Source organism: Rhineura floridana, chromosome 6 (assembly GCF_030035675.1).
Source record: "Rhineura floridana isolate rRhiFlo1 chromosome 6, rRhiFlo1.hap2, whole genome shotgun sequence".
NCBI classification, from domain to species: Eukaryota; Metazoa; Chordata; class Lepidosauria; order Squamata; family Rhineuridae; genus Rhineura; species Rhineura floridana.
Genome location: NC_084485.1, coordinates 34,666,848 through 34,679,113, shown reverse-complemented (window position 1 = coordinate 34,679,113; position 12,266 = coordinate 34,666,848). Strand labels below are relative to the sequence as shown.

The following is a 12,266-nucleotide window of genomic DNA, read 5'->3' as shown; positions in this document are numbered from 1 at the left end:
TAGTTCTACCCTATGTATGCCATATGTGTAGGGCTCCAATAGGGCTAGGGCCTTCTTATGGTTCAATTAGCTGGATAGATAGATGGGAGTGGTGGTCCAGCAACATCTGGAGGGTCAAAGGTTCCCCTCAACTGCTTTACACACTTTTGGCCTAGGAAAGAAAAGGCTTCTATAGTGAACTCTCAGGATTGCAGAAGAGCTGAAGAAAATGAAAGTTTGAAAAAGCAAGCAAAGGAGCACAAGTCAAATAGCAGCTGGTGGCTCTACTGTGGCCACCTCTCCCTGTTTTAAAGGGCTAGAATAGACAGCTGGAAAAGCCCGGTGTTAGTGGGAGTATCTGGAGGATAGATAATTGGGGGTGGGAGAGTCACAGGTGTGTATTATGCTACAGCAGTAGCAGGCAACTGCTACAAAATTATCTGCCAAGCTAAGCAACACCTCTAATTGGATCACTTCTGCTCATGAAAGTTGGCTGGATACACTGGCATCACATTACCAACTTCCGATGGCTTAAAAAGACTGCACAGTCTTTTTATACACAGTCTTTCTTCCCACTTCCCCTAAATTCTGCCTTCATCCCCAATACACTTTTAAAATTGGCATCATAACATTGCACAATGAGCAGAATTTTTCTGTGCATTGCCATTATGAATGCAAATCTGTAGTCGAGACCCAGCAGTTGAAAGCATGAGTGTGGAACCAGTGACCCTCCAGTCGTCGATGAACTAAAACGTCCATCATCCCTGGCCATTGGTCATGGCAGCTGGAGCCAATGGGAGCTGGAGTCCAACATCAGCCATTGTATAAACACAGCAAAAAAATAGTAGCATGCTGCATAGACATTCATAGGTTGAGTGATGAGCCCACTGTGGGTCTTCACTCACCCCTTTTTGGTCAGGCATACAGCTTTCTTCTAAGAAGCAACTAGGCTTCCCTGTTTCCAGCAAAGCAGGCTGTGCAGAATGCTGATTGTCTGGGCATTGTGACAGCCACAAAGCCATCTCCCTTCCTCTCCTTTTAGCTGGCTGAGCAGAGTGCTACTTTGCTGGCCCTTATAGCAAGCACAAAGCCACTCCATTCCCCCACATCTGGGGCAGTGTTTCCAACATGTGCTTTTTAAAAAAGACTGAATACACATTGAACTGGATAAACATAAGCTAGAAGCCTGAACAATAAAAAAAAGCGGAAAGTCTGCCAAACCATGGATTGTTCCCTCCCCTCCCCATACATACACAAAAATCAAAACACCACTGGATTCAGGGCCAGGTACAAGTGCCATTAAAAGAGCTAAGGTGGAGGGCGGTGGGAAAGCAGAGCTCACCCCACAGCAGGAGGGGAAAGGCACCAAATTCTGTAGGAGTTACACCTGCATACTCCTACAGTTGGGAGTAAAGCCAGAACAAACCTAGAACACAAGCTGCAATGATGTAATTGAGTTTTCCTCCAAGGGAATAATTAGGGCTTTCTACAGATGACATGGCAACTCGGATGCACTGTGGGGTTCTATTATTGAAATCCCCTGAAACACTTGGCTTCTAATGCAAACATTGTGACATACTTTGTTGCTGGAAAAAACTCTTATTCACCATGAGTATTTTTAAAAAGTGGTGCTCAAGCAGTGCCACTGTGGAGTTGGCAGCACCATGTGCTGGTAGCCATTTTGGAACGTGCCTGCAAAGGAAAGGGAAAAATAAGGAGATGAAAGGAAGGCAAGCAGAAGAGCCTGGCATCTCAGTTAATCATTTATCATCAAAAAACAAGTTCAGTAGTAGAACACAGCTCAGAGTAAAAAAAGAAAAAGGGGGGGGTCCAAAAACAGCATGCACATTTCAAATAGATTTCCTCCGACGTTGGGAGTGCTCCCTGCAGCTGGGACTATTGGATGACAGAGTGCTCCTGGGAGAAGACAAGCCAGTGTGGTCCTTACCACCCAGGGAGACTTCCATGATTTTGTAAGAAATGGAATTATAATATACAAGGTTGGTATGGCCGTTGAAGGCCTCTGGGTGGGAAGGATCAGGGCTCCTGCTCAACCGCGGCCGGTAACACAGACACGTGCAAAAGGAAGGGACCCTCGTGGTGGAGCTCGACGACCTGCCCCTCTGCCTCCCAGCCTCTTCGTGAATCAGTGGAATGAGGTTCATTTGACTTGTCCTGTCTTCTATGGGGAGCAGGATATCGTTCCTGCTCCTGTTCTCTTCCCGGGGTCTCAAGTTGATGTAATTCCTGGCCCTTCTCAGAGATGCTCTTTCTTCTTCATCTCGCCGCTCGTCTTCAGAGTTCATAATTAAAAACCTAAAGACAACCAAGTTAAGGAAAGCCCCAATCACTGTCAAGCCCACCAGGATGTACATGAAGCTAAAGGCAACGTAAGGGGGCTTATTTTGCAATGCGTCGTGTTTCTGCAGGGCCACAAAGTCTCCAAACCCAATGGTGGTCAATGTTATGAAGCAGTAATAGAAGGCATGGAAAAAAGTCCAGCCTTCAAAATAGGAGAAAGCAGCTGCTCCAATGCCCAGCGTACCCATGCAGGAGAGGAAGCCAACCACAACCATATTTTTCATGGAGACCGTGGGTTGCCTCATTCCCAGGCACCTCTTTATTTTCTTCAGCACCATTCGGACCAGAATGTTCATTCGCTCACCGAGACTCTGGAACATGACCAGGGTGAGGGGGATGCCAAGGATCGCATAGAACATGCAGAAAACTTTGCCAGCATCGGTTCCAGGTGCAGCGTGTCCGTAACCTACAGCCAAAGAAGGTAACAGAGAGAAAAGTAAGCATTATCTAGATTGCAGCTTTAATGGGAATCTATATCACAAACATGCAAGGCAATGCCTGTTTCTGCCAACTGTATTCCTCTGTGGGGGACTCAGGACAATAAATGATGCAGGATATAATTGTGGCCTCAAGGAATGAATGTTCCTTTAGGTTACACAACCTGACCCTGAACACATCGTGACTTTGTACAGCGTGAATAAAATGTAATCTCACCTGCTTCTGAAGGACCAGATTTTTAAGGGTACATAGAGAAGAGTACTTAGGGACTGGGCACATTGATCAGGGGGAGGGAACCCGCCACCCTCAAGATGTTGGTGGACTACAACTCCCACCATTCCTGGCAAAGAACAACAGGACTTGAAACAAGTTGGGTCAATAAATCATTCCTAATACAAACAGATTATAGCTCTTCCTCCTTCCGTAAAGCACAACTCTCCTATTTTTCCAGACTTGATCACTGCTAAAACACAAAATACAATGACTTCTGCATTTCACATGGTATGTGCATGTTCAGCAAAGAAGTACATGTTTGTTTATGCCCAGTAACAAAATAGTTGGACCATCATTAAGCCTTTGAAGACCAGGTTGTCGGGTGGGGTAGAACTACTACACTAACTTCCAGGCAGATGAGTCAGTGTTGCCCACTGGGAGGGAGGGGGTAAGAGCCAAAGCGGGGGAGTTGCTCCTACTGATGCATTTTCATCACACCAACCTCCCCACCCCACCTCTGCCTCCTTGCAAGCAACCGTGATCCTCCTGCCTGGGAATCAACATAGCTAGCAGTTCCATTCTACCCGGCAAAACACTCCTGTCTGATACCCACAAGTTAACATTTTTACTAGATTGACTAATTAGAAATGGGCCTTCTCCAAAGAAATAAATGGTGATGTCCAATGGCAAGGATGCAACCGTAGCTTGTCAACAACCACTTGCCTGATCAGCAGCATCAAAAGATGTGAGCTATGGAGATGAGGGAGCAATAAGAAACTGACTCTTTATCTAGGCCACAACTCTCTATGGCTCTGGTCTAGAGAAGCCATACAGTATTAAGACAAGTGAAACTCATCAGGAACTTTGCTTTAAACAAAGTTGAGGGGAACCTGCCACCATCTCTATCCCCCCAATGGTGACATGATCCACTGTCACATAATTTTTGTCATTTTGAAAAGTCATTTTATTTAGTTCATTCATCCAAGGAACTCAGGATGGCAACCCATTTTTCATCTCACAACAACCTGAGAGGTAGTGAGTGACCAAGCATACCTGGAGAGCTTCCTGGCTGAATGGGGATTTGATCCCAGGTCTTATCAGTCCAATTCCAACACCATATCTCTGCTCTGACATTCCTTGGCAGTACTGTATTTTAGTGTTGCTACAAGTTATTTTTATTAGTACTGCAATTTTAATCCATTTTAATGTGCATGTTGCCCAGAGAACTCTGGTTATTGGTTAACTGAGAAATGAAATGAATATTTAATATGACTGTATCATACTGGTTCTCAGGTAGACACAGTAATGCCCAAATTATCAGTATGACGACATCACGGTTTCTTATTTTCAGCAGTTTTTTCATATCATCCAACAGAGCGACTTCTAATTTAATCAGGTGCAAGCATCACTCAGCATACCGAATGAAACAATGCTCCAAGAGATAAAGGCAAGCCATATGGAAACCTGAGACTGCAAGGGGGAGGATGCTAATGTCATCCACTATCAATAGCAACAGAGGCAGCGAACACAATGCCCTCTGGTTGTTGTGAACTACAACTCCCATCATCCCTAATCACTGGCCATGCTGCCTGGGGCTGATGGGAGGTAGAGTTTGCAACATCTGGAGAGCACCATGTTGGTTCTCCATGAATAAGAGGCTTAACATTTCAAGCTTCTTGGGCCCTGTTTTCAAAACAATCAGAAAAACAATTAGAGGGGGCTGTACTAAGATACCTGCAGTACTGTATACCCAACAGATTGAAAACTGCAATTGTTCATGCACATAGTTGAGCTGTGCAAGCATAAGCAGAGCTGGTAACCTCTGTAATACACACAGAAATCAGTAATTTGATGGAACAGAATTACACTATCACTTGCTGTAACCAGTATGGATAGAAGAGCCATCAAAAGCTATATCCAAGACACAGCCTTTTGAACCAAATGGCCTCAAAGATTTAGACACCAGATTAAAAGCCTGGTAACTAAAGAGTGACAATCTCCTGCTGTTGCCATTTTGCTGGATTGCTAGACTGACAGTTTACTTTTATGATAACCTACATTTTGTTTACTGTGTGGATTTTAATGCAATTTTTATTGCACTTCCAGTTGATTGTTATAGATTTCATAACTGCCTCAGGCACTCTTCGGTGGAAACAGATTAGAGACTTGAACCATCCCTGGGATGATGCTAGCCAGCATCATTTTAAAAACTTCCATAGGAGAACTGTGAAATTAAAAAACTTTATTACCTTAATTTTTACACAAATGGTCTTCCTATTCCTATCAAACAGTTCCAATTCACTTTGAGAGAGGCAAATCCAGGACAGGTAACTATTTTCCAAGTCTGCAGTTTTATCACACAAGATTTTGTTAAGCTTTGAGGCCACTTATGCAATTTGAAAATTTGCTTCTCAGCATGGAAAAAGGCCAAAAGAGCATGGTATCCAGCCTTTATGGGATACTTATTAATGTTACACTGATGTCACTAGAATCCGGTGAAAAGCAGTGGGAGTCAGATTTGGGAACAGAAATTTACACTGGGGACTGGAACACAATTTGGAAAGCTAGACCCTTCTGATTGGTCTCTAGCTCTCTTTGGGAGCACTCTCTGAAATTAATACACTGCTGGTACTATACCCCTTTCTAAAGTATTCTTGTCTACATCTACTGTGTTTATGTACAGCATTATCAGAAATTAGTGCAAAAACAAATGCTTTTAATTCTTCCAGACAAAATTTAATTATGTCCAAAATTGATATTACTAAATATTTTTGAAGACAATAATACTGAGATACTATACTGAGAACAATTGTAGTTATCTATATGTTACTTGCCGCTCACATGTCCATAGCCTCCCAGTGGAAAGCTGCACAGAATCTGTCACTGGACACAAACTTATGGAAAACTATGATTATGGAAAAGACAACACACCAGATGAAAGTCTCACAAGGACAAGAACCTCCAGCTTCCTCCTACTTGATTTGACATCCTTTTATTTCTTATACAATGGACACATCCATTATATGGAAACCTTTACCACATTACTGGGACACTTGGAAAGGCCTGTAGCCATGACCACCTTACTCTTTATGACACTCCTGTTCTTCCTTTCTTCCCTTTCCAACTACACATCGAGACCTCCCATTTCTTCTGATGTACACTACTGGATAAGACTTTCTGTATCGCTCCAGCTACATAGCATGCCTTTGACAATGTTCACTATCATATGTTCATTGTTATAACTTCATTCTTGTTGAGAAAAAGAAAATTAATAAAAATGTGTTTCAAAAAAAATCTCCATAGGGAGAAAAATGTGAGAATTTGTTGCACTCGTCTTAGAGTTTACTCATGGGCACTCCCTGCAGTAAATAAAACCTATATGAATGATGCAAATTAGGCTAACATACATATTTGCTTATTGGCATCATTTATTCTGCCAATCACAGCAGCTAAGTGGATGTGTATGTGCGTGAGTGTCAAAGATCTATGCAGAGTAATGCAGCCTGAGCACTAGAAAATCCTGTTCGTGAATCCTCTGGCTTCTGGGATTTCAGTAGACTATTGCCCACAGCCTTGAAACTTAGATTTTCTTTCAAATAAAAGCCAAACCTTTCTTCATACTGCTTGATCATTTTGGTTGTCCTTTTCTATATGTTTTCAAGCCAACAAGTAGAACTGTACACAGTATTCCAAGTGTGGCTACCCCACAGACTTGTGTAAAAGGAATTACAATACTGGCAGTTTTATTTTCAATTCCTTTCCTAATGATCCCTTGCATAGAATTTGCCTTTTCCACACTTGCCGCACACTGAGTTGATTCCTATGCAATCCTAAGCCAAAACAATGGCTTAGCATGAATGTGCATGCGTGAGAGCTCTTGGAGAGGAGAACACAGCCCATGTGCTGCTCCCCTGGCTCACCTGCTACTGCACCACTGTGAACTATGCCATGGTTTGGCTTAGTGCAAGAGTGGAGAACCTCAGGCTAGAGATGTGAAGGCCTGGGGGGGGGACTAGAAAAAGAAACCTTGGATATACCCCATGGTTTGTCTGGCGGAAGATAAACCACAAGCCTAGGTTCAGATGGCACACCAAGCCAAACTATGGTTTATCTCACAGCTGTGCAACAGCAGGATTGGAGGAAGAGAAAAAGCCACAATTTCCTCTCCATTATTAAACATTTGCTATTTTGTTGCCTATTCACCCAGTTTGGAAAAATCTTTTTGGCGCTCTTCTAATCTTTCTATCATTATTATCATAATCATCTCCTCCAAGGAGCTCAAGGTGGCATACATGGTTCTCCCCCTCCATATCTTATCCTCACAACAACCCTGTGAAGTAGGTATCACCATGAACAACTTGGTGCCATCTGCAAACTCTGCCACTTCACTGTTCATCCCAACTTCAAACCATTTTGGTTTAAGTTTTTTAAAAAAACTCAGTGGTTCCAATACAGATCTTTGGAAGATGCCACATCTTACAGCTCTCAATTATGAGACATGTCCATTTATTCTTAAACCAGTTACCGGTCCGTAAAAGGCCCCATCCTCTAATCCCATGACAACAAAATTTACTCAGGAGCCACTTCACCTTGCCAGATGGTAGGGACGCCTCAGGATGCCTGGATTTTATACTGGAGAGAAAATCAGCAAGAGGACAAAAGACTGAATGCAGCTGATGAGGGCATAGCCAATGGGAGTGACAATATACACAACAGGTCTCTGATGACAGCTTGGCATCCACACTGACTATGCTGAATGTCCACAAATTTTGGCAAGTCCAAAGCCACATTAACTTACCAAAGCCACCAGGACACTCTCCTGCTTATTCTGCTTTTCTTCTCCCCTTGTGTGGAAAAAGTGCATCATTGATGCCAGTTGTAATTATACAAAGAACAGACAGTTCACAATGAATGTCCTGGATGCAGACACCATAAATGGACTTTATATTTGCAGCAAATGGGGCAATTACTTTCAAAATGGGATGAGAAGGGAGTTTATTGAACAACCATTATTATCTCTTACTGTAATTTGTTTTATAATTTTATTTTTCCATCAAGGCTCTATAAAATAATTGAGTAGCAAAAAAATAATAACTGTCACCTGGCCTTTGTAGCTAGTCATTAAAATGCAGCATCTAGTATTTAGCAGACTAGCTTGCTAGACAGAAGCTGTAGTGCCTGTCAGTGACCCACAAATGCTGGGGAAAGGGCACTTCCAGCCCCCCCCCCAAAAGTGCCAGCTGAGCTACTTGCTCTCTGCATTAAGGATATATTGGTGTTTATTACCCATCTTCGTGCACTTAGCTCTTCGCTGGCACCACATACTGCAGGGGTGGAGAAGCCACGCCCCTCTAGATGTTGTTGGACTCCCTCCAGGGCAATGGTCAGGGATGATTGGCAAAGTCAGTGCAGGAGTTATAGTCGGAGCAGTGCAGAGGGAAAGGGAACCAGAATGGGCAGGAGAGAGTCCTGGTGGCTTTGGCAACTCAATGTGGCTTGTGGACATTTGGCAGTCGAAGGTGGCAACTCATGCTGATCTGTCTTTGCCTTCTTGAGAGATCAGCATGAGCTGCCACCATCTCCTGCACAAGCAGGAAAGTTTGAGACCCAATGCTGCTCATATCTGGCCTTGGGCTCTTTTTGAGAGGAAAAGTGGGACATAAATTTAATAGGTAATAAGTATCCAAATTCTCTTGATCGCTATGTACTGATATGGATGTGCTTCAAGATGATTGAGTATCTGATACTTGATTTCCAGAATGAGCAGCACTGGGTTTCAAGCTTGCTTCAGAAATCCTATGGAAATGCACACCCCAGTTTTAGGTAAGCAGAAGCTGGCTTTGGTTACACAGTGCTGCAGGTAGAGCACTCTGTATTTACTTGCAAGTGCCTTCATCATAGCTGCTCCACACTTTCTAGGATGGAAGCCCAGGTTGGAATCTGGCCCCGCTGATGCCCAGCACATGTTCTCCTGGAAGACCCACTCACCAATTTCTGGCAGGCCACCTATAGCTTGTTGGATGCTGGCATTCTTGCTAAGAATGCTGGATTAGATGGACCTTGGTCTGATCCAGCAAGCTACATCTTATAGTCCTAAAACAAGAATGTCCTATTCAGGAGGCCTTTCCCCATGATTGGAAATTATGTTAGCTGGATCTGTAGAGGGGGCACAGGATGGCACGTATTTCTGTTATTCCTGGTCTCCTAGGTATTCAAGGGCTCTCTGTGCACAGAGTCTATGGATGCACAACTTGGACACATGTAGGCTCTCTCTATTACATGATCAGGACCCCTACAAAAAGTAGGTTCCAGATTGCATGGTGGCTAAATGTATACAACTTGGATGTACATAAGTTAGGTACACAGAGCCAGTAAATGGATGGTGGTTTAAATCCAGCTTCCCCTCCACACATTTCAGGTCACCATAGTTGTCTCTGACGTAAAAGGGTCTGCAAAGATGCACCCCTTGCTTTTAGCAAGCACACATGGGGGGGAGACAGAGAGAGAATGGGGGGAAATCGGGTAAGCCTGAAAAGAGCCCACACCCACCTCTGGCTCTTGGGTGGGAAACCTGTGGCCTTCTAGATGATGCTGGACTCCAACTCCCATCATCCCTGACCACTGGCCACGCTGGCTGGGGGCTGATGGGAGTTGGAGTCCAACGACATCTGGAGGGACATAGATACTCCTTCCCTGCCCTAGAGAGTCAGTCACAGGTAGTGACTCAACGCACCCTTCGGTGGGTAATTTTTAGGATCGCCCTAAATGGATTGGGGAGGGGGCATCCAGCCGTAGACAAACGGGGAGCGGGGACTGGACGCCACACACTCACCGATGGTGGTGATGACGGTGATGGCGAAATAGAAGGAGCCGGCGAACCTCCACTGCCTGCCGGCTCGATGAGGCTCGGCCCGCAGGACCAGCCGCTCAAACTCCCGATAGTCCTCTGGCGTGAAGCGGTACTTCCTTCGCAGGTCGTTCCGCTTCTGCTCCAGGAGGCGCTTGTGGCCGATCTCGGCCTCCGACTCCAGCGCATCAAAGACGGCGGCGCCCACCAGCAAATAGGAGAAAACGCAGACGATCAGCGAGACCGTGCGCAGGTTCTGCCGCTTCATGGCGAGGCGGGGGCTGCCCCGGGCACAGCGCATCAGCCGGGGCACCGCATGGCACCGCGCAGGCAAACTAGAGACTCCAGAGCGCTGCCGGCCTCCCCGGGCACCGACCTGCGGGCATCAGTATCTTTGGAGCGCAGGGCATTCACGGCACAGCCTCACCCAAGAGCCCGCCCGGGGCTGCTACCAACTCCCGCTTAACATCGAGGATCGCCTCTCGTCCCGCGAGCAGCGCCAACCTCCGGAGCACCGGCTCCCGCCCGCGACTCCTGCCGCACTAGGTACGGGAGGTGGCCACCTGCTGGTCCGTTCCTCCTTAGCACCGGGGTTCAGCTCCCACCTGCTGCGATCACAGCCCCCGGCGCATTACGGCAACGCAACCCTGGGGCTAAGGAACAGAAAGTAGCGCGGCAGCAGCTGCTGCGACCCGCATGCTCCCGCCGCAGGCACTTGCCGGACGCGGCCACGCCTCCACTTTCCTCGGCCGGCTGTCAGGAGGAGGAGCAGCGGGCGGTGTCAGAGCTGTTGCGCCATCACAGGCCACACCCACAGCGTGGCTGGAGGAAGTCCAAGGGATGCGCTGTCTGCCTCCTCCGGCAGCCAGGGTCGCCCTTTTATGGATTCCCTCGCCTCCTACTCGTTTTCGTGATGCTTTTGTAGTGTAGCCCTAAGCCCGTTGATATAGGCGAGATAAAACCCTAATAAGAGTCCCAATCCTACCCATGTTTACTCAGAAGTACGGAAGAAGAGCCCTACTGGATGAGACCAAAGGGCCATGTAGTCCAGCAAACGGTTCTCACTGTGGTCAACCAGATCCCTGTGGCAACCCTTCAAGCAGGACCTGAGAGAAAGAGCCCTCTCTCCCCACTCCTGCGGGTTTCAGCAACTGGAATTCAGAAGTATACTGCCTTCATAGAACACAGCCACCTGATTGTCTTATCCTCCATGAATTTGTCTAAACTCTTTCAAAGCCATCCAGATTGGTGGGCTCTTTGCTACCTCTTGTGGGAGTGACTTCCATAGTTGATGTATGCACAGTGTGAAGAAGTACTTTCTTTGGTCTGCCCTGAATCTTCCAACATTCAGCTGCATTGGATGGTTCTAATATAGAGGAAGAAAAACTTCCTATCAAATGACTTTCTCCACACCATGCACATATTTTTTCTAAACTAAGAAGCTCCAAATGTCATAACCTTTCCTCAAAGGGGAGTTCCTCCAAGCCCTTGGTCATTTTTGTTGCCCTTTTCTTAACCTGTTCCAGCTCTGCAGTATCCTTTTTGAGATGAGGCAACCAGAACTATACACAGTATTCCAAATTTGGTCTTACTGTAAGAATGTGAGAAGAGTCTGCTGGATGACGCCAACAGCCCATTTGGCCCAGCATCTTGTTCTCACAGTGGCCAACCAGATGCCTATCAGAAGACCAAAAGCACGACCTGAGCACAACAGCAATCTCCCCAGTTGTGATGCCCAGCAACTGGCAAATAGATTTATATAATGGCATTATATTGGCAGTTTTATATTTAATCCTTTTCCTAATGATCGCTAACATGGAATTCACCTTTTTCACAGCTGCCACACACTGACCTATCCAAGGTCTCATTCCTAGTCAGACGCTGCCAGTTCAGCATTGATGTATATCTGAAATTAGGAATGCAATGTGCATCACTTTACATTTGCTCACACTGAATTGCATTTGCCATTTTCCCGCCCGTTCAGTCAATCTGGAGAGATCCTTTTGGAGCTCTTCACAATCCTTTTTGTTTTAAACACTTTGAACAATTTCTTAGCATCAAGAAATAGGCTACCGTACTTCTCACCCCTAACTTTAAATAATTTATGAACAAGTTAAAAAACACAGGTCCCAATATCAACCCTTGGGCACTCCACTTCCTACATCTCTCCACCGGATGAACTGTCAGTTTATTCCTACTCTCCATTCTGTTTCTTAACCAGTTACTGATGTATAAGAGGACTTCCCTTATTGCATGACTGCTGAAGTTACTCTGGAGTCTGGTGAGGTACTTTGTCAAAAGCTTTTTGAAAGTCTTAGTACACAATGTCCTGTGGATCCCCTCTATCTATATGCTTGCTGACACCCTTAAAGAACTCTAATAGGTTAGTGAAACAAGACTTATCCTTGCAAAAGCCATACTAGTTCTG

General features: G+C 45.5%; 1 protein-coding gene across 1 annotated transcript; it reads right to left on the bottom strand.

Moving 5' to 3' along the window:
• Positions 1–1,729: 1,729 nt before the first annotated feature.
• On the bottom strand, positions 1,730–10,676 carry KCNK15 (potassium two pore domain channel subfamily K member 15). Its single transcript, XM_061631425.1, has 2 exons — positions 9,824–10,676; positions 1,730–2,746 (listed from the first exon to the last, which is right to left on the bottom strand). The coding sequence occupies exons 1-2, from the start codon at positions 10,137–10,139 to the stop codon at positions 1,830–1,832; spliced, it is 1,233 nt and encodes a 410-aa protein (XP_061487409.1). The 5' UTR covers positions 10,140–10,676; the 3' UTR covers positions 1,730–1,829.
• Positions 10,677–12,266: the final 1,590 nt, after the last annotated feature.